The sequence below is a fragment of the Gopherus evgoodei genome, chromosome 14 (genome assembly GCF_007399415.2).
Source record: "Gopherus evgoodei ecotype Sinaloan lineage chromosome 14, rGopEvg1_v1.p, whole genome shotgun sequence".
Lineage (NCBI taxonomy): Eukaryota > Metazoa > Chordata > Testudines > Testudinidae > Gopherus > Gopherus evgoodei.
The window spans coordinates 19,252,562-19,278,799 of NC_044335.1; the positions used below are offsets into that span (position 1 = coordinate 19,252,562).

Here is a 26,238-nt window from a genome sequence, read left to right on the forward strand (position 1 = left end):
CAAGCACATCAGCGAGCTTGAAAATGTCTGAACACGTTCAGAAAGCAGAGTCTCTTAACTCGCTTCAGAAAGAATGAGCTATTGGTAAAATGAGCCAGCCAGTGCCTCCGAATTCCATAAGAAACAATTAGTTGATTGGCAAGTTCCTAAAAGCTGCAGCTTCACTTTCTGTCAATGGCCTACAATTCCCCAGAGCTGCTGCCTTTTGGAGGTTTTACTCACTTGTGTTTATCTCATGGGAGCCTGTCAGTCAGATTTCCCCCAATTTCTCTGGTTTCTTGTGCTAGTTTTGTGGTCAACTTTAATCTCTATTTATGCCAGCCAAGCCTATTGCAGAAAGACTTTGCTTTGTCCTAGATTCCCTCTCTCAGCAGGCCATAAAGCTAGTGACTCCTCTGCTGGAGAACCACACTTTGTTTTTGTTTTGTGCTGTGCTATGCCCAGACCCGAAACAGATTTTTTCCACTCCTACCTACTGTAGGCGAGTGTGGATAACATACTTTGCAGATGCTGCGTGGCTGATACTTTTGAGCCAGATGCTGAGATTAAATTATTCTGTGATCAGTACTCCACACTCACCCTGCAGGAAACTCTCTCGCTCAGAGCTGACAATGGATCTTTTATTTCCTGAAGTGGCTGGTTTGAGATTCTCATCGAAGGCTTTACCGCTGTAGCTGTTGTATCTTTAAAACCTATTTAGCTTCCCACCTGCGTGCAAACAGTAAATATGCTGCATTGGTAATGAGGCCAATACATTGTTACACTTTTTCTGTTTTAGGGAAATGCCCATTTAATCATCTCCCATATGTCCTTCCTCTAAACCTTCCTCTGCTGTGAAATCTACAAGTTACTCCCATCTGGCATTGGGTAGGCAAAGGGCAAACTCTGACTTCTACTGACCTGCTAAACTTTGTTTTATTGTTACTATCTCCTCCCAACCAACATCCACCCAATTTGTCTCTTTTGTACACCAGTGGCATCATGTGTGACATGTAGATTGTGGCTTCTCTGGGGTTGTTTTACTTGTCACATGTCTGTAGACTGCCTGGCTACATGAAGTCCTGTTCCTTGACTGGGGTTTCAAGGTGCTACCATAATAGAAATAAATAATAATAAAATATGTATGGAGAATTAGAGATTTATCCAAGCCCAGGGAGCCAAAATGTTTGACATTGAGGGTTGCCAAGGCAGCTCAGCAGGAGCTTGTAGGCTGAATCTAATTTGCATATGCATTTATTTACATAAATATTTTTGTCAAAAATAAATGTGCCGAGCTGTAATATTTGCTTGCAGTTTATCTTCCCTTGATGGATGAACAGATGTTGTTTGTTGGCCAAGTTCTCTGGCACTTAACATAATTCAGGTGACTGTCTTTGCTCCTCACCCTGCCATCACAGGGAGTTCCCACAGACTGTAGTCTTTGCATCTCCAATCTAAGTTCTCCTACTCCATCTCTACCTCAGAGGGAAAGCAAGAATTCTACACATCTGCTAGGTCCAACAATGCATTGAGAGAAGAGAAGGCAGGTGTTCTATTCCCCCAAAATGTAAACGTAGTTTTATTTAATGCCTTTCATTCATCACAATCTACTTCTCCCCATCCACCAAAAACAAGATGGCAGCATAAGGCACCGTTTAGACACATGCACAGTCCACATACCTCTAGATCAGGTTTAAAAAACATAGCTACAATTCTTACCAACAGTCCGAAATGTCCTCAATACTAATGTACACAATATGATTGTCCACAGAGTTTATCATGGAGAAAAGAACTATTAAATTAGAATTGTAGGACCCTCCCCCTCCCCAAAAGAAGATAAAAACACAGATACAGAGCTTAATACCAGAGTAATGAGATTAGTTCATAAATTAAACAAATACAAAAAATCCCAACTATTTCACTCTTATTTTCAGAAAGTCCCACATGATGTAATGAAGAGTCCAGTGAGCATGCCCAGAATTCCATGCTGTGTCCTTTTTCCCCCCTTTCAAAGCAAGAAAACTGACAAGTAGACCCAGGACTTCTAGTCTTTTGTGTGCTTCAAAGTCATTCACATGGCAATAAAACAGTCAAGAGTCCAGTATCAGCTCTAAGAATCCATTTTAGCCAAAAAGCTGTAGGATCCCCACTGGGTGATTTGAAGGTTTTTCCCTCCATCCAATGGAAGAAGGATTTGATACATTGCTTTCCTGATGCAGATTCTTAAAGGCTTCCATACCATGGGTTCCCTTTGAAGAAAGATGACTACAACTGTTGTAGGATCAGTTATATAAAATACCAAAGACTAGGTTGAGCTGATGTCTCTCTCTGAGTGAAGCTTGCCCAGCGCTGAGACGTTGGGGTCTGCTACAAGTACTCAAGTTCCAGGGCGTGCCTGAGAGCCTCCAGGTCAGCGTGACAGGAGATTCTCCAGAAAGGCATGTTGTGCTGGAATGAAACCAAAAAATATTTTTTAAACACAAGGATCAAAAAGATCTTTCACAGTTTGCATCCTGAACAATGGGACATGTTACACCCTTAGCCATCAACTCACAATATTGCTATAGAGATAAAGGATAATCTTAGAACTTAAAAGAGGAAGGTTTGGTGTCCCCTCTGCAGGTGTGTGTGTGTCTGTAGAGACTAAAAACATTGCAAAGTGTGGAAACTGCAGGAACTTCCTGAGTTTGTGAGGCACTTTCACATGCTGTCCTGCTTCGGAGGAAACAAGCAGGGCAGGGCAAGTTTCTGCATGCCTGCAAAGATTTTGTACTGTTATACGCTACAAACTTTACTTCCCATTTTCCCACTGGGTTTAATGTTAATGTTTCTAGAATAATAATGTTCTTCAAAACAAAATCTTGCTGCTCCTTCCTGATGCTTAAAATCCATTGCAATAGGTGCCTTAGCAACATGACAGACAAGTGCTATGAGGTCCTCCACACAGCTCTGCAATCCTTTCCTATAACACATGCTCCAGGCCATGAAAACCACCTTTGTGTTAGCAGCAAAGAATCCTGTGGCACCTTATAGACTAACAGATCTTTTGGAGCATGAGCTTTCGTAGGTGAATACCCACTTCGTCAGATGCATGCATTCACCCACGAAAGCTCATGCTCCAAAACATCTGTTAGCCTATAAGGTGCCACAGGATTCTTTGCTGCTTTTACAGATCCAGACTAACACGGCTACCCCTCTGATACTTGACACCTTTGTGTTGCCACCTCCCCATAGACTAGGAAGTTATGCAATAAATTAAAGTTGTTTACATAATCAAAGCATGAACCATAAGCAGTTGGTTTTATAACAATTAGAGTTCACTCTGCAGGAAAGACAAACCCCACAGCAATCCGTAAGTACATAGGCATTGCCATAATAGATCAGGCCAGGGGTCCATCTAGCCCACTACCAGCTGTTTCAGAGGAAGATGCAAGAAACCTTGCACCAGGCAGTTATAGGATAACCTCTTGGCATATACCAATGAAGTGCTCCTCGTGGCCCAGGACCCAGGAGAACTGGCATGGGTGGAGACTTGCCAAGCCATCTATTCAGCAGCCTCCTTCACCCCAAGTCAGCTGGGTCAAGAGCTCTGGCCGGTTGGTTGGGGACAGGTGCCAGACTGGCTTCCTCCCACTCATGCGCAAGACCATCCAATGGAAGTGCAGGTCCACTGTTCTATCTTGATGTGTGCCTGTCTGCCACTGATCACTCCACGCTAGAGAACTGGATCAATCTGGAGGCCAGGGTGTCTCACCAGATGTGGAATTGGACAGCGCTGTTCTGATGCCTTGCCCTTTGAAAAAGACTCCAGTACCCATAGTCCGTCATGGAGCATGCTCGCATACGCCTTCCTCCACCACTTCTGAGGGTGCCGAAATGACCAGCAGCAATTCTCTCTCTCCACTTAAGAGGTCTCCCTCCTGACCCCGAGCTGCCAGTCTTCTAACAGGTCCTCCTCAGGATCTGGAAGCTATCTCAGCAGCCGGGTCTGCAGCACACACTGAGGGGGAAGATTTCCTAACAGACCCCTGCTATACAACCTGCACCTTCATGTGCAGGCAGTGGAGTCTCACTTAGTGCACCAAAGGATGGTCCTGGCTGATGCCACCAGAATCTGAGACCTCCTGGACTACAGTTAGGAGGACACTGCAGTGCTTGGCTAGCGCATGAGGTTGCCCACTCTACATGTCCCCCCTAGTGTGCTCCAGAAGGAGAAGGCAGCCTTGCCCCCAGCTTCTCTCACTTTTCTCACCTTGGCCCTCTGGAGCTCATCATTGGCCTCTGCCTCATGAACCTCTCTGGTCCCCCTCAACACAAACCACTTGAGTTGGCTGAATGATATCCAGTGGGTCTGTCTCCAAACTGCACCCAGAAAACATCTGTACACATCTACTTCCTCGCCCTGACATGCTGCCCCTACTCCAACCAGTGGGGACCTCCTGTTCCACTCTTGTTCCACGGCCTGCCAAAGTTATTAGTTGGTGGCTCCTTCATGGAGCTGTGAGCAGGGCTGTGGAGCTGGTGCATTTCATGGAATCTCCCGACACTTGCCCTTTCTGTGAAGAGAGGGAGACTCTGGCACATGTCTATGTAGCATGCCTTCTGAGGTTCTGGCTGCACTTCCCTCTCCCCCTCCTCATTTATGCACACCCCATTCATAGCCCCACGAAGTCATGAGACCGCCTCCGCCTGGCACTGGCCAAGATGGCCACCCATCACACCAGGAGGAGGAATCAGGACAGGGGTATGCTCTGCTACTGTGAGGCCTATTTCTGATCCCTTGTTATGTCACGCCTCTGAGTGGAGGTCCTCTGGGTGGTGTCCACTGACTCTTTAGACACCTTTGAGGAGCAGTGGGCGCTGTTGGGGGGTTCTTAGCTTGGTATGGTTCGTAGTGCTCTGCTTTTTTAACCTTTGACATTCACTCCGTTCCTGCTTTTTCATTTATTTGTGGTCTGGGTTCAGTGGTTGAAGGGGCAACCTTTAGTTCTAAGCAGGCCATTCCAACTACCCATAATAGGTACAGGATAACCCATCCCCAAGGAAGCTTCCTCCTGACTTCTATTTGTCAGAGGTTGGCTTATGCCTTAAAGCATGAAACTCTGTATCCTTTTCCAAACCCCTTGTTTATTTTTTAGTATTTGCTATTTTTACTCTGAATACGCTTGTTCTCCATATAATTGTCTAAGTCCTGGAGGTCCTTCTCTCTTGAAATGTCCTGGGGGGAGAGGGACAGCTTAGTGGTTTGAGCACTGGCCTGCCAAACCCAGGGTTGTGAGTTCAATCCTTAAAGAGAGACACTTAAGGAATCTGGGGCAAAAATCTGTCTGGGGATTGGTCCCTCTTTGAGCAGGGGGTTGGACTAGATGACCTCCTGAGGTTCCTTCCAATCCTAATATTCTATGATTCATTTAAAAATACAGTAGAACCTCAGAGTTATGAACTGACCAGTCAACCATACATCTCATTTGGAACCAGAAGTACACAATCAGGGAGCAGCAGAGACAAAAAAATTAAAAGAAGGCAAATACAGTACACTACCATGTTAAATATAAACAACTAAAAAAATACAGGGAAAGCAGCATTTTTCTTCTGCATAGTAAAGTTTAAAAGCTGTATGAAGTCAATCTTCAGTTGTAAACTTTGAAAGAACACTCAACATTTTGTTCAGAATTACATCATTTCTGAGTTACGAACAACCTCAATTCCCGAGGTGTTCTACTGGATTCAGGTGACCTTCTTGCAGTTAACCTCCATTCCCGAGGTGTTCTACTGGATTCAGGTGACCTTCTTGCCATCACTTAATTTTATTATAATAATTGAAAAGAGCATAAGCATAGTTTCCAAGCCAGATTTATGTTTCCAAAAGAAAAAAATGCCAACTATTTGTGGGTGTCAGTAAATAAGTGATGTACAAACACCAGGTGGGTCTGGTTAATATTCTGATAACTCTGTAGGTACAGTTTTGACAGTTGTGACTCGTGTTTAGAACTCTCTGTAGTTTTTGTGGTCACTTCAGTTGAAAGGGGTGAATCTCAGAAGATTTGGAAGTTACATTCAGATCTTTATCCAAACTGCTTTGATTTGCTCTGGGTGGCCTAAGATTTTAGATGGTGCTTTTCTTATCCAAACCAGTTCACTCGTCCTAGGTTTGTACCAAAGACTGTGGCCTGGTCTACATGCACATTTTGTACTGGTATAATGATGTCAGTTAATGCCAAAATAGTGATATCGGTACAATCCCCAGCGTGCGTTATAGAAGTATGAGCCTGCCTTAACTGGTTTAGCTTACTCCCCTTACCCCACACAAATAAGTTTAACTGTGTCACTAGGGGGATTGTACCTCTAACTGCACCCATACAGATAAAGTGGTGCAACTTGTGTGTCTAGCTAAAGCCTTAATCTGGTTTCTTAACATTACACATTCTCATTTCCCAAGCAGACAAAATAGTTGAAGGAAGATGATTCTTTCCCAGGGCTACTACCTGCGTAGGACACTGTAGTGACACCAGATGTTCATTTTACATGATGTCTATTTACACTCCTCTCTACTTAAATACAGTTCAAGCTCCTCTCTGCTATGTTGCCCATCAGTAAAAAAAAAGTTCCCTTGAAGCTAATAATAAATAATATATGGAGATATATCTATCTTGCAGAACTGGAAGGGACCTTGAAAGGTCATTGTGTCTAGTCCCTTGCCTTCACTAGCAGGACCAAGTCCCTGACAGTTTATTTTGGCCCCAGATCTCTAAATGGCCCCCTCAAGGATTGAACTCACAACTCTGGGTTTAACAGGCCAGTGTTCAACCACTGAGTACCCCTCCCCCATCAAGTTACCTATTTATCACTTTCTTTGTTCACTTCATACTACACACAGCAAGCAAACACAGGGGCATCTGAAGTGACTACAGTGCATTGCTCTGCAATTTCACTTTATAGGAGAAAAGTTATTTCCTCTCCCATTTCCTCAGACCCCTGGTGGATATAAAATCCCTTCCACTTAAATTATCTACCTTCCTTTCTTTAAAGAGAAGAAAGCTTGGACACTCAGCCACGCCTGCTGTTCAGCTCTTACAGATTTATCATTTGTGGTTAGATAAAGAAAAACGACTAAAACTGAAATATTACCAGTGCTGCCAACAAAATAGTGAAAGCTTCTCTGCCTGCCCAGTTTTTTGTATAAAGTCAGGTGTGTAGCTAGCAGCACTGACTAATGATTGTCATCAATCACAGGTTGTGACAGCTCCAGCAAAGAATGTGTTCTCCTAATGGGAGGGTTGATTAAACCAGGAGACACTAGCAAGAGGCCTCTTGAAACCCTGCCTGTAGAAGGCTGCTGAACCTTCCTGCTGCTTCATACTGCCATGGAGCCTGGCAGCCTTTGATGCAGTCATGTGCACTGACCCACTACCTTTGAAGTATAGTGCAGGGCTGTCAAAAGCAGCAGGCTATTACCACTTCACTTTCAGTCCCTGCATTTTGGGTTCTTCTTGGAGAGATTCTTAACCCTTAAGGAACCAGCTACGCACCTGGGAATCTGGCTAATTTCCAGAGGTTTTTTTTTTGTTGGTGACAGGAATTGATGTGCCAAGGAGGAAAAGGTTTTCTGGCTGCTTCAAGGCAGGACTGGGGTGAGACCCTGGCGACAGAGCAAGTGCTGACCCACCTTGCACCTGCTGGGATCCCCTCCTCCCTGAGCCCGTGCTCTCAATGTGACCAGCCTTTCCTGTCTGCTGCTTCCTGCTGCCTCATTCAGCCTAGGAACCGGCCAGGGGAAGTTGGGTTACACAGGATGGTCATGCCTGGAGAACAAGAGTCTTAGATGGGACTGCAGGGGGAAGCAGGAAGACACCCTGAGAGACTAGATCTAATGGTGTTTCTGGCCATGTTGAAACCAAAATGATGGCAGATTTCCCATCAGGTTTCCACCCCACAGAAAATTCAGGAACCCTTGTGACTCGGGAGTTCTTCTCTGAACTGTTCAGGGACTCCAACCCACACTAACAGGCAGAAACCCTCACAGCCAGTAATCCAAGGATTTGCAGTTTGACAGAGAAGGAAAATCAACAGCTCCACCATCCTCACCCAAACTTGCACAGCCTTAGTGAATGGCACTCTTGACTCTTCCTCCCTGCGCCCAAAGTCTCTGACTGTGCTCTGCCATGTTCTCTTATTTATCTTTTTTTCTACCATGAAAATCACTGTAGTACCCCCAACCTCACCTCCAAATCTATCTTTCCTCATCACCATAAACCAGGCCCAGCCCTGGATCTTCTCATGCTATGCTATTGTTAGCTTTTCTCTCTGGCATCCTCACGTCTCCTCTCTCCCTCTTCCAGTCCACACAAAATGCAGTCACCAGGATGATCTTTCCTTCTCACTACTCTGGTAATATCCACAGCAGCAGTTAAGCATGGATCATACAGGCAGGCTACACAGGGCACTGAGTATGTAAGGGCACCTCTGGCTCAGCTGTCCTCCCACCCTCAAAGCCTGGGAGTGACACCAGTATGGCTGCAGCCCCTTCATGGGTGCTCACCACCCTGCATCAGTAGTACATGAGAGCTGCGGTACAAGCACAGCTCCAATTCAACTGCCTCTCCTCCACCACAGCTTTTCAGAAGGGGAAGATGTCTCTTTAAGGGCATGCTCCATCCCCAAAGACATACTGTACCCACAGCCAGGGCTCAGAGCCACTGCACCACCCCAGCAGAAGCAGTAGCACCACCATTAGTGACTGTCTTCACTGCCATGATGAGAAAGACATTTCCTAATAGGCTGGAAAACCCACGAGAGCCCAAGTTGAATGCCATATTTCGGCAGTTTGGCATCTGGTGCCAGTGGAAAGCAGGAAAAGGAGACATAGAAATATTTAAAAAATGAAGTTCAAAATATTTTGATTCTTCAATTAAAAAACACATCAGTTTTGGATTCAGTTAGAAATCTGGGCAAAAGTCTAGGTCACATCTTACTGTATCTGAAATGTTCTGCTAATCCCTAAATGGAAGTCTCATCTGGTACCTAAAATCAGGTTGTGGCTATACTTGGACTTGCCCAGTCAGCTGGCATGTGATGCAAAGAATACTTGCTCCCAGTGTCTCTTTAGAATGCCAGTGACAAAGGGCTGTGTCTGTCCAATGAGTATGTAATACTCTCAGGATTCTAGGTTCGTTATCCCTGATTATGTCACGTTCAGATCCTTCCATTTTTGTTTTATATGCATTTGATGTGCCTCTCCAGTTTTTCGTTTGTTGGGTTTTTTTGTTTGTTAAAATTAATCAAATAGCTCCATAAAATCATTAATAAAAGAAAAGCAGCCACTCACTATTAGTCTCCTTGGCATTATTTACTGTAACAACATTAGCCTCCATGACAGCACTGAGTATTAATATCCTGAGAAATTCTGCTGGAGTTTGGAAATTATAAGAATGTGGCATATAGATCAGAAACTCCAGAATTCACCATGGTTGCTTCAGCTGACATCACACAAGCAGGGTTTGTTTCATGTGTCTAATGCCATCTTTATTAATCAGGAACAGTTCCTGGAACATGTAATAGCAACTAGCAGTGCTTGAGACCACCTGAAAGCTTGCAATAGTTGCCAGGGCTATGGAAGTGGGATTTGCAATAGGAAATTGCTCAGGGTGATGTGAGGATTTGCAAACGGGGGAAAGAGCCTAACTATAAACAACATGGAGGGGAAGAAGTTTCATTTAAAGCTTAGTTAAAGAAAGAGCCATTGAACTGAAAACTCTAAGAACCCGGAATTGTACATACAACTGTACCTTTTTTGCTCCCTGTTCCTCTTCAACACCATCTCCTATTACAACATACACGGCTTTCCTCCCAAACCTCTGCATTATCCGTTCAAAACAGCTCTCTTTCCCTGAGCAACCAAAGAGAAGAAGTGTTTGTTATCTAAGAGAACTGGGCAGCCGGGCTGGAATTCAGCTGTGAGGGCTGGGGCAGGGCCTGATTTCATTTGTTTCTTTGCATTTGTAATTTGGTTCTCAAATTAAGACTTAGGCAACATTCTCTGAGATGCCATCACACAAACTAGCAGCATCTTCTTTACCTACCTAGTGTTGCCAACTCCCTTGTGTTTACCATAAGTCTTGTGATTTTTGGTGTATTTCTGAAAGCCCCTGCTGCTGGACACATGCAATTCTCTGGGAATCTCAGGGTGTGTCTATACAGTGGGGTAATGTGCACTACAGGGGTTATAATTTCTAAAGTGCACTAACAGGTTGTGCAATAATTGGTCTGTACAGACCGTGCTGGTGTGCACTAAAGGTTCCCTAGTGCACATTAATATATCAGTACTATGTTAAAGTGCTGCTTAACACACATTTACAAAACATATTAGAAACATTAATCTTCACTGCACCATGGGAAGTAAAGAATGATCATCACCTCTTTACATACAGGGAAACAGGGACCCCCAGAGATTAAGGCCAACATTGTCAAACTTTTTTGAATTTTAAAAGTTTTAATTTAATTGATCTGACCACGGTCACACAGTGAGTCACAATGGCAGAGAGAGGATAAGATCTTGGGAGTTCCTGGGTCTTAGTCACATACTCAGAACACTAGACCAGGGGTAGCCAACCTATGGCATGTGTGCCGAAGGCGGCACGTGAGCTGATTTTCAGTGCCACTCACACTGCCTGGATCCTGGCCACTGGGCTGGGGGGCTCTGCATTTTAATTTATTTTTAAATTAAGCTTCTTAAACATTTTAAAAACCTTATTTACTTTACATACAACAATAAATTAGTTATATATTATAGACTTATAGAAAGAGACCTTCTAAAAACATTAAAATGTATTACTGGCACGGGAAACCTTAAATTAGAGTGAATAAATGAACACTCGGCACACCACTTCTGAAAGGTTGCCGACCCCTGCACTAGACCATCCTGCTTTCTCTATAATCTCTGCATCTTTACTTCTGGTCACTATAAAAATGAACTCACCAGACTCCTGACCAAGACTTTGGAACAATCGAAGAAGTCTTCCCCCAGAAAATCCATCACAGGTTTTATATTGAGTCTGGTGCATGCAAGGGAGGAGTTTAGTGGGTAGAGCATGTATATACTCGTGTGGTGCAAATGTGATCCATGAAATTCATAGTTATGTATCTCAGCGCTGTCCATATGCTTTTGATTTAAAGGAGCTCTCAGTCAGCTGTCACACAACATTATTATAAAAGGCATTTCTTTTGGTGCTCACCAAGTGTTTCAGCCTTGCAAACAATGAGCTTATCTGCCCAACACTGCTGTGAGGTAGGTGAGTATTACTAGCCCTAATTTAATGATGGGAAGCTGAACCACAGAGAGCCTAAGTGACTTCCTCTAGATCATACAGAAATTCTGTGGTAGAGTCAGAAATTAAGCCTGCATCTTTTGTTTCTCAGTCCAATGCATCTTTTGTTTCTCAGTCTTCCTTCCTTAGGCCCTGTCTACATTCAAAGATTGTAACCAGATATAGCTGTAAACATGGTCTGTGTTAGCAAACAAGATCATTAATATCTGCTAGCAATCACAGCACATAACCACGGCTTTTCTATCTTGATCCATGGTTGCTTTTCTATAACTGGTCCAGTTCACTGTCCAGCCCAGCCCTCCCAGTGTAAGAAGGACCTTTAGCCATGTTTAGGTAACAGGTTTGATTAGAATTCCTTCCTCTCAGATGTGTGAGATAGGGTGTCCCAGAACATAGGGCCCACAGGCTGCTAATGCTGCTGGGTGCACATGTCTCCTAGGCACTATATTGCCCACTGAGACACTATGGGACAGGCTAGAGCTACCTTGATTTGTCTCATGGTGCACTGATACAAACATGGGCAGTTAGTCTGTTAGATGTGGAGGCACCAACAGGAGGATCATGTGATTGTGTTGTGAATAAGCTGCAAGAACACAATTCAACTGTGCTCGCTGTAAGTGGAGCAGATTCGAGGGCCACAACCTGGTTACAAACAGCCAATTGCACTTTAGATGAGGCCTTAGCTGCATTGCTCTTACCTGTCTTTGTTGCACTGTAGATGTTTTCAATGGGGAAGACTGTGCCCAGTCCATATAGCAGCACTTTAGCAAGGGCTGGTATGAGCTGAGTTGTGGTGACCAACACGTTTACACAGTTAGGCCTAGAAAACAAAGTGGATAGTTGGAATTGCAGTGAGTGAGGCAATCTGTGTCCTTTTCTTCTGTTCGCCTCTGTGGTGGGAGCCCAGGGCAGGGTGCAACTGAAGAAAGCTCCGGAGAAGTTGGTGATTATGTGATAGAAGATGACTGACATTTTTTGTACCATCTCTTTATTAATTCATTAGAAATGAAATAATTTAAAACAAACCAGTGACAAAGACGGAGACTTACAGTGCATATCGCAACCAACCACTGAGGTGCTTTAAATGGTGGTAAATCTCCAATGTCATTTATACTGGGTCCCTTGGGTGAACTAAGTCAGGGCTCATAGTGCTTCGATTTCCTCTTACTGGTCTTCTGCAAATCTGTTTAGTACCTTCCTGGGAATGCTACAAATGGGGTGTCCAGCAGCAAGGCAGAAAAACCAGCTGATTTTCTTTTGTTTAGTCCTTTGTATCAGATTGAGCTCACCCCTACCCCAGATAATACAAATCTGGAAAACATGTGCAGATGGGCCTCCCACAGATTTGGCCAGCAAAATCCTATAAACGTGCCCTGGTTTGTTTGGAGGAAAAGAAGGGAAGCAAAAGAACTCTTGGATCTCATATGGAGGTGATTCCTTAAGCTGTTCTTACCGGGAATGTATCAAATTCAGAGCCTTGAGAGCATGAGTGAGCCAGAGATCAGTCAGAGCTTCCAGTTCTGCTCTTAACTGCAGCCAGGTTTCCCTCTTAGGAGCTCCTATTAAACCTGCAAGCAGGGAAATTAAGCAACATTATTTGTAGCTGCACGGAAAGGGAATGTTTTGCACAGCTTAGTACACAGTTTACCAAAGGGCCTCCTGCTCTCTCCTGGCCATGTTTGAATCCTACCTCTCAAGCTGCTCCTCTTTCATTCCTGGTGGAGACTCCTTCTAATCTTGCTGCTAGGGAGTGTTTCAAGGCTCTGCCCTGAGTCCCCTTCCCTTCTCCCTCTTGAACCTGCTGATAGCCTTCTTTTTGGACATCACTTCCAAGTAGATGATGCCCTGAATGCCCCCAATGTTTCTCACTCCTTTTCATCCACTTCCCTCAGTCCCCCTCCCATCATGACCCCGTCTCTTCTGCACAAGTCACAGTTGAGGGGCTTTAATCTGTTACTGGTCTCCTCTTCTTCAATCCACTGAACCTCTAGATGGCTGCTGTGCAAAGTGTTTCACGACGAAGGGCCTGTTGTATGGAGAAACCTTCTCTGAACTACATTAATTGATGTGGTATTTAGCACTGGCACGTTTAGCCAGTATTTTGCTCCACTCTGTCTCTGTAGTTAGCAATTTGCATGGCTCAGTTAGAATACTTCTCTGAAATTTCCCATAGAACTAAGCAATAACGATTGAGGCTACGGGCATTTCCTGAGAATTAACGACCAGTGCGGAGGGGATAGAGGTCTGAGCAGAAGCAGATGACTGTTGGGTCCTGCTGGTCATTAATCCCCCTGAAAATCTGTTCACAAGGTCATTATTCCCAGTATATATGGGAAGGTCATTATTCCCTCTAAATATGTAAAAGGCAAATATTTAAAATACCTTTAGGAATATTATTATTTTTGGTTATATGTTGTTCTGGTTCTAGCTCTGGGACACTTGTGCAGAAAAAATCCCAGCCCAGCCTAAGAGAGAAACTAGGTTACCTAAATCAGATGCTGTGAGATCAAGGAGGCTAGACCATCCCATTGTCTTGTGATATCATTTTGATGGGATGTGGGATAGGGAACTGTGACTCTGGAATACTCCTTCCTACCATACACACCAAAGCTCATCTATGCATCCCTTTGTGTGATACTCAAAATATTGGTTTTAGGTTGTTTGAAGGGTGTGTGTGTATTTTTATTTATTGTATGTTTGGAGAGGTGATGAACATTATGTTTTCTGCACCAGCTCTCGTGTTAATTTATTGGGTCACATAGCTTTCTTTTGGCAAAGATATGTGGTTTTAATTGTATTTGTTAGGGATCCCAAGGACTTTAGAGATGGGGTACCCTTTAATTAGGTGCATAAATATCAGCGTGAATGAAATGTACATTGAAAAAAAAATTATTAATCTACTGCCAGGTTCATCGCATGGATAGGGAATTAGTGCCTAGGCCATTATTATTGGAGTGCTGAATGTGCTAGGCCCTGTACAACAGAGAACAGAAATTGGCCCCTCCTGAAAGACCTTACAATAATTTCATTTAGAGCAGACACAGCACGCTGTGTAAGGCTCTTGAAGCAGGGCTTGGTTTCTCCTCTCATGTACAGGGGAACAGGCATGGGGAACCCAGAACTTTACAGAGCCGTCTTAGGAGCAGCAATAGTTCATTTCCTGCTAATTAAAGATAGGCCTGAACAACCTCCTCTTGTCTGATCAACTCCTGACCTTGGGAAGGGTGTGTGAAATCTAGATCCAGATTTTGTAGCTTGGTCCACTATCTCTAATGCCTTTCATGGGAACTCAGAGCACTTGGCAAAAGCTAACCAAGCCTCACAACACACCCATGTGAGCTAGGTATCAGTCCCAGTCTGCACATGGGAAAACTCTAGTGTAGACAGGCTGCAACTTACCCACCCTTTCACAATGTGTCAGAAACGGGAATAGGGTAAGGAGCAGTCTTGATTCCCAGTCCCCTGCTCTAAGCATTAGACTGTACTTCCCTCTATAACGAATGAGTTTGCTCCTTGATTTTGGAGTACCTAGCCTATTCTGTCATGCCCACTGTTATTTAAGGACAACACTGCTGAATTCTGCTGAAACACTTGCCTAGCAGTTCGGTTCCCCAAAGATCAAGGTGCCCTAAGTATGCTGCTCGCTACACACCTGCCTTGTAGTGTTTATCCTGCTAAACAGAGAGAGTTTTTTTGAAAGATGAAAGGGGCCATTCCCTGGCTGGAGACACTCACCTCCTACATTGTTTTTGTAGGTATTGTACATCTCTTTCACCCGACGGTAGCGGAATGCTAATTTCCTCATCCAGTCAACTCCCCCATGAACTCCAGAGCCCAGACACAGATTTGCACCAGCAGTTGAACTGTGAAAGCCATCTGCTGAGAAGTTATATGTGCTGATGGTGGGGAAGCAGGGGAAAGAGGAGGAGGAAGAAACGGGAAAGAGTGTTAGTGCAATTACGTAATACAAGGTTCTTTCCAACAGGGTGTAGAAACAAGTGAAGGGGGTGGGGGAAGAGGGACACCAGATGTTGCTGGAGAGTAATGGAGGCAGCTGGTTAAGCATAGGAGGAGGAGGGATAAATCTCTTCTTGCCCTACCGGTGTTTCTGGTAATACCTATCAATTTGTGGTGTGCTAATTTATTTGTTGAACTAAATCTTCCGTCAACTCCCATTACCACTCCCGCTGAATTTGTGGGTACACCTATTTGCCTGCACAACTCTCCCCCAGCCCTTCAACACATACTTATACAAGCAAATTAGGCAGACTGACACAGAGGGGTATTTTTTTAATCAAATGCAGGGTATGTACTTGCATGCGCATTTTGCAATTGTACATCTGACGGTTTTAAATATCTGGCATGATAATGCCAGATCTGTACAATAAAAGGTATGGTTTTCTTGTGCAACTGGATACAACTACTGACCCTGTATGGAAATTAATGGGGTGAAAACCTATTTTCAGGCATGAAGAACTAACAATTGCCAAAGGTTTGGAGCCCAGCACTGCTCCCATATCTTCATGTGTCTAGTTTCTACACATCTCTGAAAACAATGAGGAATTTATGGCACACAAACAGTGAAAATGCCTTCTGATGAAGACATCGTACATGTTGGTTACTACCACCATTCATTGTGAGAGTCTTAGAACTACCTTGAACACAGAGAAAAACAGGACTCTCCTCTACATGAAAATCACAACTGGGCACCGAATCACTATGCATGCCTGGCTTACTGAAACATAGCTGCTAATGCAGCTATCTGTCTGCAGAAATACTCTGATGTAGACCTTTATGATTGTTTGGCATTATATGTTAATGCCGGGCTTTGAACCTGTTTTAGAACAAGAAAATAATTAACAGTGGAATGAAAGGGCAGTGGCTGCTTACAACACATGGTCCTAAACATTCTCCACCAAAATCTCTTTAACGCTGCCCAAGCAGAGCCCAGAAGAAGAGAATAAAATGGGTATGGCATACAGGAAAGACGAGAAAGGGCTTGTCTATGCAGGAAGTTAAGTCAAATCAACTAAAGGTGAGAATTTAAAGCACATTAAACTCCTGTGTGGATGCTCTCATACAGAAGTAAAGTGACATTTTATTTTAATTTAGCTTAATTCACTTCCCAACATTATTTTGGTTTAATTTCCCTAAGCATATGAGAAGTATGTGAAAAGCAGCAGAGACCTTTTGGGCTGGGGCTTGTTGCAGGATGAAAAGAGATGCTGTTAGCAGATTGCTTTCCCATAAACTCTCATAACAGGCAGGATTATTTGCACTAATTTACTTAAGGTAAAATCTAGTTTATCATTTGTATATGTCTGCACTCATACTTGGATTTGCTATGCAGTAGAGCCTGCTTATAGGCTAATAAAACAGCCTGAAAGTGTCCCATTCTTTCAATGCTTTGCAAAGCATAAACTATGCTCCCAAATGACGAGACCTCCTCTCCAGGGCCAGATTAATTCAGGCTTTAGGAGCTGCAGCCCAGGGCTCTAGGCTAAGGTGTGGTCCTGCAGGCCAGATGCGGCCTGCTGCTTCTTTTCATCCAGCCCACAGCAAGTCTCTATGCCGTGGGCCGGACATCGGTCCCTGAGCCTCGACGCCCCCCCAGGGCTGGCACCGCAAGTGCCAGCTCGCCCAAGTGCCCCTGCGACCCCTAGGCAAGGGCATTCAGGGAATCTCTGCCCCCGCCCCCACTACCACAGCTCCCATTGGCCAGGTACCGCGGCCAATGGGAGCTGCAGGGCAGTGCCTGTGGGCATGGGCAGCATGCACCGCACAGAGCTGCCTGGTCCCGCTGCCTAGGGGCCGGACATGTTGACCACTTTGGGGAGCAGAGCAGTGTGGAGTCAGGGCAGGCAGGGATCCTGCCTTAGCCCTGCTGCACTGCCAACCAGGTAAGCGCCTCCCGGCTGAAGCCTGCACCCCACACCCCCTCCTGCACCCCAACCTCCTGTCTCATCCCTGAGCCCCCTCCTGTACCCAAACTCCTGCCCAGAGCCCGCACCCCAAACCTCCTGCTGCACCCCAGCTGCGTATCCCATCCCTGGCCTCATACCAGAGCCCATCCCCCCCAGTTGGAGCTGCATCCCCTCCCACATCCCAATCCCCTGTTACAGCCCTGAACCCACTCCCCCACTCCAAACCCCCAGGGGTCCCACAAAATCTAATAGCCCCGGGCCCACAGGAGAGTTAATCCAGCCCTGCTCCTCTAAGTGAAGCTTTTCTGTGTGGGAAGAACTGCTTTCCCTATGAGGCTTCCATAGTACTCTGTACTGTGTAGCTATATCCATTCATCATATAAACAACCCATTGGAAAACAGCTTAGTGTAAGCATAGGTCCTGGTTGCCAGGGCTGCCTGGGGACGGGGGGGGGGGGGGGCAAGTGGGGCAATTTGTCCCGGGCCCCACAGGGGCCCCCGCATGCCCTGGCCCAGCAGCTGTCCAGGTCTTCAGCTGCCATTTCAGCGGCAGGGGGCCCTTCAGTGCTGCCGAAGACGCGGAGCTACTGAAGGGCCCCCTGCCGCCAAAATGTCCCACGAGCCCTGGCCCAGCGGCGGTCCAGGTCTTCAGTGGCATTTCGGCGGCGGGGGGCCCTTCAGTGCTGCTGAAGACAGGGAGCGACTGAAGGGCCCCCCGCTGCTGAAATGCCACCGAAGACCTCGATCGCTGCCATGTGAGTACAAGCGCCGCAGCTCCCCCGCTTTGCCCCAGGCCCCCTGAATCCTCTGGGCAGCCCTGCTGGTTGCCATACAATGTAGGTGAACAACTGCAAATCCAATTTGTACACAGAATTACTGTGAATGTACATGCACACTTGGCAAATGCATATGCAAACACTTTGGAAATGCACATGCAAATGTATTGTGTGCATGATTACCTGATTTACATACACAAAGTATTGGTGTATGCAAATTTGGAGTAATATTTTCACGACAAAGCCAATTTTTACTGGTCTACCTGCCATTCACAATGTAAGATTGCTGGACACTAAAAATCACTCCTTTAAATCAAAGAGGACATTTTATTGTGACACTGAGTTCCAGCTGTACCATTCTGTGCTTTATGATAGGTGACAGATAAGCCTAAATTGCAGGATTGTTTCACTGCGGAATATGTCTAACATCTTCATGAGTTTTTGGTAGCAGTGATCAAAGGTACCACTTTTTTGGGAATAATATTCAGTGCAGCATGAAAGAGTCCAAAATGCAGGACTACATTTTCAAAGTACTGCACGGTTCTTAGCCATGAAGCTCATGCCAGGCGTAATCAATGCTATGACCACGGAGTTGTCAACATATCTCACATAAAGAAATGTCACATGGAAAATAAGTGGCCTGGGATGTGTAGCATTGAGGCAATTAATTCTCAAATTATACAGAAAGCAGAGTAGGGTGATGTGTTAATAGTACAGTTGCCACAGTAACCTTGAGATCTTACAATAAATAACAATCCTGTAACTAGGAGTCAATTCCAGTGGAAAATATGATAATTACATTGTAACTAATAATCATAAGATTTCCTTGTAATACCACAGAATATGAGGATATATATAGGACCTTCAGCTGCAAAAGTGGGAACTCTCCCATTAGTTTGGGCAAAGCTCCTGGGAATTCTGGGCCTGAGTTTCATACAGTCCAGACACAGCACTGCACAAGTCTAAGGCTCAAGTATAGTTTTCAAATGATTTGGTCCAATCTATGTTGGCTGGTCAAACTGTATTTGAAACTGATGTAGCTGAGTTGAGTTGAACCCATTTTCAAATTTGTTTTCCAATATGGTTTAAAGTTTAGTATGGACAGGGCGTGAGAGTAAGGCCTGGGCATATTAGTGTGAGAAAGAGGAGTTTTGTGCTCCCATGCATTGATGAATGCAAGGAGTATGGAAGGGGAAAACAGCAAGATCAAGAATGTTATTTATATTATACCATTGCTCATCCTCAAGCCATTTCCAAGGAAATGTGGACTGTTTGAGCTGGAAGTTCCAGTCTAGAGATTACCTACCTTAGATCTTGTCCATTGTCATCTGATGATACGTCATCTATGTGTATTTGGTCACAATCCTGCAAAGCATAAACAAACATACACAACTAAACCCAAATGAATCAGGAAATGATGTTGTCTTGGAATAACAAATCTGAAGGAAGAATTTTATCATAGAAGAATCATAGAATCATAGGACTGGAAGGGACCTCAAGAGGTCATCTAGTCCAGTTCCTGCACTCATGGCAGGACTAAGTATCATGAAATGAAAAACACATTAAGGACAGATATTAAGGTAAAATCAGGTCCCCCATGTATTGTTAATCCTCCCAACAAATTCCAGTCAATTAATTAGATTACAAGCCAATTTCAGATGCTGCTTGATCAAAACATGAATAAAATTACTGTGCATAAGCAAGAATTGTCTGAGATCACAATAGTTCTTGAATTGCACATTAAGGTGAAAGTGCTTCCTCTTCATACAGAAATGTGTAAAGCCCATGCAAAGGAACTTGTTTCTCTTAACCAGTAAAACACAGAAACAGTAGTAGTTTACATGCATTGTGTGGTATCAGAATCAGCAGCCTTCCCCATTAAAGAGCATTACTGTACCAATACAAACATTCAGCCTTAATTTAATGGAAAGAAGAAAACCCCTTTTTCTAGGTCTTTCCATATAAATTTCCTGTCTGAGATGTGTCTTGCTCCTATAGTGTTTCCCCAGTGCTTGCTGGGGCTTTACCCTCTCCTGCTCATTCAGCAGGAGAAGGGACCCTGTCATACCCCCATTCCACGGACAGAGTTAAGAAATAATGCACATAAGTAATAAGGAAATCAACACACAGCAAATTTAAACTGAACAGATTATGCACTTGGAGCATGAAATATGTACTCTAGATCGTATCATGTAAATTCTTCATTGTTTGAGTGGTGAAGGCTTTACCTCAAAATCTCAAGAAATGTTATTTCTACGGTTTCTTTCTCTGACTTGACATTGTGATTAAAAGGGGGATGGGAAGAAAGTCAGGAAGCCTTTTTCTCTCTCTCTTCTTTGACTCTTGCAGGGAGGGGACAATGTATGTTGCAAAGGCCCTTGGAAGTCAGCAGATATTTGTTCTTTATTTTTAGCTGATCTTTAAATGAATTACAGAAGTGGACGGGGACTCTAAGCAAAACCCATGACACTTAATGTGGGTTTATCTGCTTCACTAGTCATTCTTTGTTATCTACACTGTGAAGCTTTACACAGCCAAGGATTTTCTATGTAAATCCACCCCTTCCACCAACAAACAAAAAATCTTGTGGCTAGATTTCCAAAGGGAGGACATCACAGACGTTCCCTCAGAAATGCATGTGAGACAGTTCTGTTCACAAATCCTACATTTCTGCAGATTGGGTAAAAATTTCAAAATCACTTAAGTGACTGAGGCTATTTTGAAAGTAGAATTTAGGCTCCTAAGTCCCATTTTCAAAAGTGATTACATCGCTCAGGTGCTTTTGAAAATTCTACCCATCATCCCTATCTAGGAGGGCAGAGTTTCCTGAGCTGCAAATGTACTTGAGGGTTGTAATGCGATGGAAGTACATATAATTTTGTGCACACACTTTCCTTTGAAAATGTAGCCCTAAAATTTCAAGAACCATCATGTCAGAGATGTATTAATGGTGCTTCCCTTATCGTATAATGCTGGATCCCTTATTATACAATTCCTGACTTTTGCTGAGTAGGGGTTTCTAAAGTATCTAATACAATCAGTTCCCATCTCCTCCGTTCCTTGCTTTATAATTGAGGGCAGTATTTTAAGTGAGTGCCGACTCTACAAATGAGAGCTGAGAAAATAAATTAATAACAGATCTCTGCTGGCACACGCCCCCCTTCTAAAATTAAAAAAACATTCCCAACAGTGGTTGTGAGCTGTGAAAGCCATGCTGGAATAATATTGTCACAGCCCACTCAGCTTCAGTTGCATTGTGCTGTGCATTATGTAAGGGGAAAGGTATTTGTGGGGGATCTGCTTTTCTCATTTACGAATGAATTGTTCTGTACACTGAAGTGTGACAACAGTAGCTATCACATTTCTGACTTAATAAAATACCATGACACTTGGTGAGACGCTACCTCATAGTCCATCAGCCGACCCGATCATGTTACTGGGTAAAACACTGAGAAGCTGAACAAGGCAAGAATGTAGACTGTGTTTTACTACTTGGTTACCAGACTAATTTTTCATTCTCACAGAATTTACTTGAGACCTTAGTGAGAGGGAAAGTAGGACAAGAATATCTGGGCAGCTGAACAGAAGATCCAGATTGTTTGAATGAAAGTCAGCAATGAGGACATTTCCAAACCTTAGTTTTCACATCTGTTGGCTTTTATAAAATGATACTCTGGGATCTCATAGAGCTACATGATTAGTGTGGTGCATACAGGCTATACCTGATCAGGAAATATAAGGCCTCAACTACCATACTGAGCCCCTGAGACTCAAAATTTTCTAAAGTTCTGAAATGTTTGGACCATTCTTTTATTTACTTCTGCATCCAGGTGGGGCCTGATGCAGACAAGCTAAAATAACAGGAAACAGCCTGTGCTCATGATACATCCAAATTTTATAAAAGGCTCAAGAGGTTTGGAGGAGGATCCAGACTTATTTTCTTAACCAAAGTAAACCAGAACTCTGAGCATCTTGAGGGTGCACATGCCCTTACAATTGACATCATAATGTGCCCCTTAGTGTTTTCTCAGTAAGTACTATAAATATGCTGTTCTCTCAGGTAAAACAGCCAGTGACCTCTCATGTATGTGTAGACCAGTGTTTCTCAAACTGGGGTTGCCGCTTGTGCAGGGAAAGCCCCTGGCAGGCTGGGCCAGTTTGTTTACCTGCCCTGTCCACTGGTCCAGCCGATCACAGCTCGCACTGGCCACCATTTGCTGCTCCAGGCCAATGGGGGCTGCTGGAAGCAGCGCAGGCCAAGGGACATACTGGCCGTTGCTTCCAGCAGCTCCCATTAGCTGGCAGTGGTGAACCACGGCCAGTGGGAGCCGCGATCGGCCAGACCTGCAGATGGGGTAGGTAAACAAACCGGCCCGGCCCGCCAGCAGCTTTCCCTACACAAGCGACAACCCCAGTTTGAGAAACACTGGTGTAGACTACAACAGGTGATATTTAGGATATCTTTGGTTAAACAAACAGCTATCCTTCACTGTAGCAACAGGGCCACTGAACAACACTCAGAATGCTTAGCCCCCAGGGATTGCTCCAAAAGGTAGGTGTAGTAAGAGGAGGCCCTAAGATATAAACCTTGGTATCAGAGGCCTGGTATGAGGCCTAAGACCTGAACTAAAGTAATGGTCAAGACTTTGCTAACATAAAGCAAAGTTAAGCTGTGAGCCAGAGGCAGGCCCTGCTCAAAGAAGCTGGCAAGGAAAGGGCTGATGCTGCAAGAAGATACGTACCTAACAGGTACTGGACACCAGATATCAGAACATTCACATACTTGCACGTTCCACACAGATAAAAAGGAACAGGCTGACCCATCCCAATGATAGGGCCAAAAGGGTAATATGATGGATAGAGTTGTTTTGTTCTAACCAACATGTACAAGGTGAGAGGCGTCACTTTACTGCGTAGAGGGGTTGTACCTTGCTATGTGGAGGGGTTGCACCTTAATATGTCAGAAGTGATGTGTAACTTGTTTGTATCTGTGTATAAGAATGCCGCCCTGGGGCGGTGTCTTTGTCCAGCCGAGGAGGCAGTGGAAAGTCCCGCCACTGACTGAGCTGAGTCCATTGTCAGGGAGCACATATGTACTGGCTAGCTGCACCTTAGCAGCACCTTGGACTACGTTTGCCGGGGAGCTGGAGACTGTGTTTCTCTTCGACAATAAACCTGGCCAACGTGCCTTCATACCTTACTAGACTCTGTGGTCATTGGGGGTTCTCTTCGGGTCTGCTGTGTCAGCTATCTTCGAAGAGCTGGACAGCACACAGAGAGAACACATGCACGCAGCCGAGTAATATCAACATTGAACAGAGCAGAGCATCACATCGGTAGCATCTGATGACAGTAGGTTTATAAACACTGTACTAATCTCTCTGACACTTGCATGTTTTTCTGTTTTGCTTGTCTAGACTGCCCACCAAACACATGTGTAAGAGAGAGATGCAAATCTTTCTAGAGATGCATAGGGAGCCAGCAGGGTCTAGTGAAATAAGCATGGAACTTGAAGCCGAAGACACTCGAGTTCTAATTCTGCCCCGTCGTGTTATATTGCCTTGAACAAGTTATTTATCTTCTCTGCTCTTCCATCTAATAAAATGGAGAATTGATAATACTTGCCTCTCAGTGGGGGTGTGAGAATTAGTTCATGTGTTTGCAGTGTTCTGAAGAGGTAAAATGCTATATGACAGTGTTTCTCAAACTGGGGTCGCCACTTGTGTACGGAAAGCCCCTGACGGGACGGGACGGTTTGTTTACCTGCCTTGTTCACAGGTCCGGCCAACTGCGGCTCCCACTGGCCGTGGTTCACTGCTCTGGGCCAATGGGGGCTGCTGGAAGCGGCACAGACCGAGGGACATACTGGCTGCCACTTCCAGCAGCTCCCATTGCCTGCAGCGGCTAACCGTGACCAGTGGGAGCCACAATTGGCCAGACCTGCGGATGGGGCAGGTAAACAAACCAGCCCGGCCCATCAGGGGCTTTCCCTACAGAAGCGGCAATCCCAGCTTGAGAACACTGCTGTAAAGAGCTGCATACTGTATCCAGTTGGTGCAGCTATTAAATCAGGCTCTAGAAACAGCTATTGGCAGAGCCTTTGAGTAACTTCTCTCTCCAAGGGGATGGAGTTCTGGGATTTTTGTCTTTGCGATCCTCTTGATGGGTCAATGCTTTTGATCCACTGCCACTGTCACATACTCAGCTCAGCCAGCAAAGTCCAAGTTCCACAGGCAAAATGCTAAGAATTCAGCTCCTCCACAGTAAAACAGTGGAAGTTCGGTGGCTCCAGACCACAAACTCTTGAGCTGTTTGCAGCTAATAAAAAAAATGGATGAATTATTTTTGCAGTAATATCTCCCTAAAATCTCCCTCAAAGGCCCTCTTGGCTTTGTTCATTTTTCATGTGAAAGCATTAAAAAAAAAAAAAAGACTGCTTAGTATTTCCTTAGACAAGTTGGCAGCACATCCCCTAAGAGGACAACACTGCCGTTCCCTCCAGCTTTGTCAAAATGTTTAACTTAGAATGTCACACAATTGCGTATCAGCCAAGCAGTTATTCTCGTCTATGAGCAGGCTAGCTTTGGTGTGAGCAGAAGGCATCCTCCCCAAGACATCTGATTCAAACTATGAATTAAGGGTTTAGGACGTCGCATCCTAATCTGGTTGCAGATGATCTACACAAGTGCTAATTGGGCTGTGGAAAGTTTTCAGCCTCACTGCAATGCTTCACAAATGTTTTTCTCTCATCATGCATCCTCTGGGAGTGCTTTAATTATCACCTACAGCCAGCACCCTCAGCTTCCACTGCAGTCCTGAAAACTACAGCTTATAGCATAAACAGTTCCCATCTATTAAATGGGGAGAAAGCTCTTCCTGTGAGTGCCATGTCTACTTAGATTATAAACTCTTCAGGGCAGGGAAGTGTTTGTACAGTGTCTAACACAAACAGGTTTTGATCTCACTTGGAGCCGCTGGGCGCTACTGTAACACAAAATACACAATAAATAGCAGGGGGTATCTTATCCTCTTCCTGCTGCTTTAACCCTCAAATTGCCAGCTTGTCTTTGCTGTCGTTTTATTTACTTTTAAATAAACCTCACTTCACAGTCTTTTCTTGGTAAGGTAACCAATGAATTGGGACCTTATCAAGCATGGACACAAATATATCAGCTGCCTGCCATTTAAAAGAGTCATTTTATGCTGTCACAGATATTAGTTGCCACAAAGAGCCAGTGTTCTAATAAAATTTAAATTAATCTTCTATTGTGCCTTGTTAATGGTTGTTAGTGCATCGACATCAGTGAAAACCTGCTGATAATGGAAATAAGTATGCAAATGACGGACACACCCAATTCTAGTTCCAGGAGTGCCATGTGTGAATTATAAAGTGGTTACTTATACAGCAGGAGTTGGCAACCTTTCAGAAGTGGTGTGCCGAGTCTTCATTTATTCACTCTAATTTAAGGTTTAGTGTCCCAGTCATACATTTTAATGTTTTTAGAAGATCTCTTTCTATAAGTCAATAATATATAACTAAACTATTGTTGTATGTAAAGTAAATAAGGTATTTAAAATGTTTAAGAAACTTCATTTAAAATTAAATTAAAATGCAGAGCCCCCGGACCGGTGACCAGGACCTAGGCAGTGTGAGTGCCACTAAAAATCAGCTCGCGTGCCACCTTCAGCACCCGTGCCATAGGTTGCCTGCCCCTGTTATACAGCATGCTGCTTTAGACAGCCCTTGGAATCACAGGATTTCGCAGTCTAATTCAAACAATCTAAGCTTGGTCTTTGGGCATTTCTTTTAAAATGATCACCATCCTGGAAGAATGCCATAATTGAAATGCAAAATTATATCTTGGGGCAAAATATCCTTTCTAATGCCTTGGGTTAGAGACAAGCATTCCATACACAGTGTACGGGTACTGAGCTGTAACTGAATAAAACAAAAACATGCAAAAAAAGACCTTCATCTGAGGGAAGCTCATAAAATGGATGTTACCAGCATCTAACTCACTAGCTCCTATTCCTCCTGGCAGGCTGGATTAATGCAGGGGCTTTAGGGGCTGCAGCCCAGGGCCTCAGGCTAAGGGGGGCCCCACAGGCCGATGAGTCAGTATTTTCATCTGGCTTGTGGCATGTCTCCATGCCCCAGGCCGGACACCAGTCCCCAAGCCTCGGTGCCCCCGCCCTGGGGCTGGAGCCACAAGCACTGGCTCACCGATGTGCTCC

General features: G+C 44.5%; 1 protein-coding gene across 8 annotated transcripts in view; it reads right to left on the reverse strand.

Moving 5' to 3' along the window:
• Window positions 1-832: 832 nt before the first annotated feature.
• The window catches only part of EYA2 (EYA transcriptional coactivator and phosphatase 2), a 151,327-nt gene continuing 125,921 nt past the window's right edge, over window positions 833-26,238 (reverse strand). For 6 of the 8 annotated variants that reach the window (XM_030533618.1, XM_030533620.1, XM_030533622.1 and 3 more), the window contains 6 exons: window positions 19,310-19,368; window positions 15,039-15,199; window positions 12,757-12,871; window positions 12,002-12,123; window positions 9,765-9,865; window positions 834-2,427 (listed from right to left, as the gene is read on the reverse strand). In XM_030533618.1, the coding sequence (XP_030389478.1) occupies window positions 2,347-2,427; window positions 9,765-9,865; window positions 12,002-12,123; window positions 12,757-12,871; window positions 15,039-15,199; window positions 19,310-19,368 (639 nt within the window). In that variant the 3' untranslated portion in view covers window positions 834-2,346. Of the gene's footprint in view, window positions 2,428-9,764; window positions 9,866-12,001; window positions 12,124-12,756; window positions 12,872-15,038; window positions 15,200-19,309; window positions 19,369-26,238 lie in introns of all 8 variants that reach the window. The other 2 variants (XM_030533626.1, XM_030533623.1) reach the window with 1 other exon arrangement.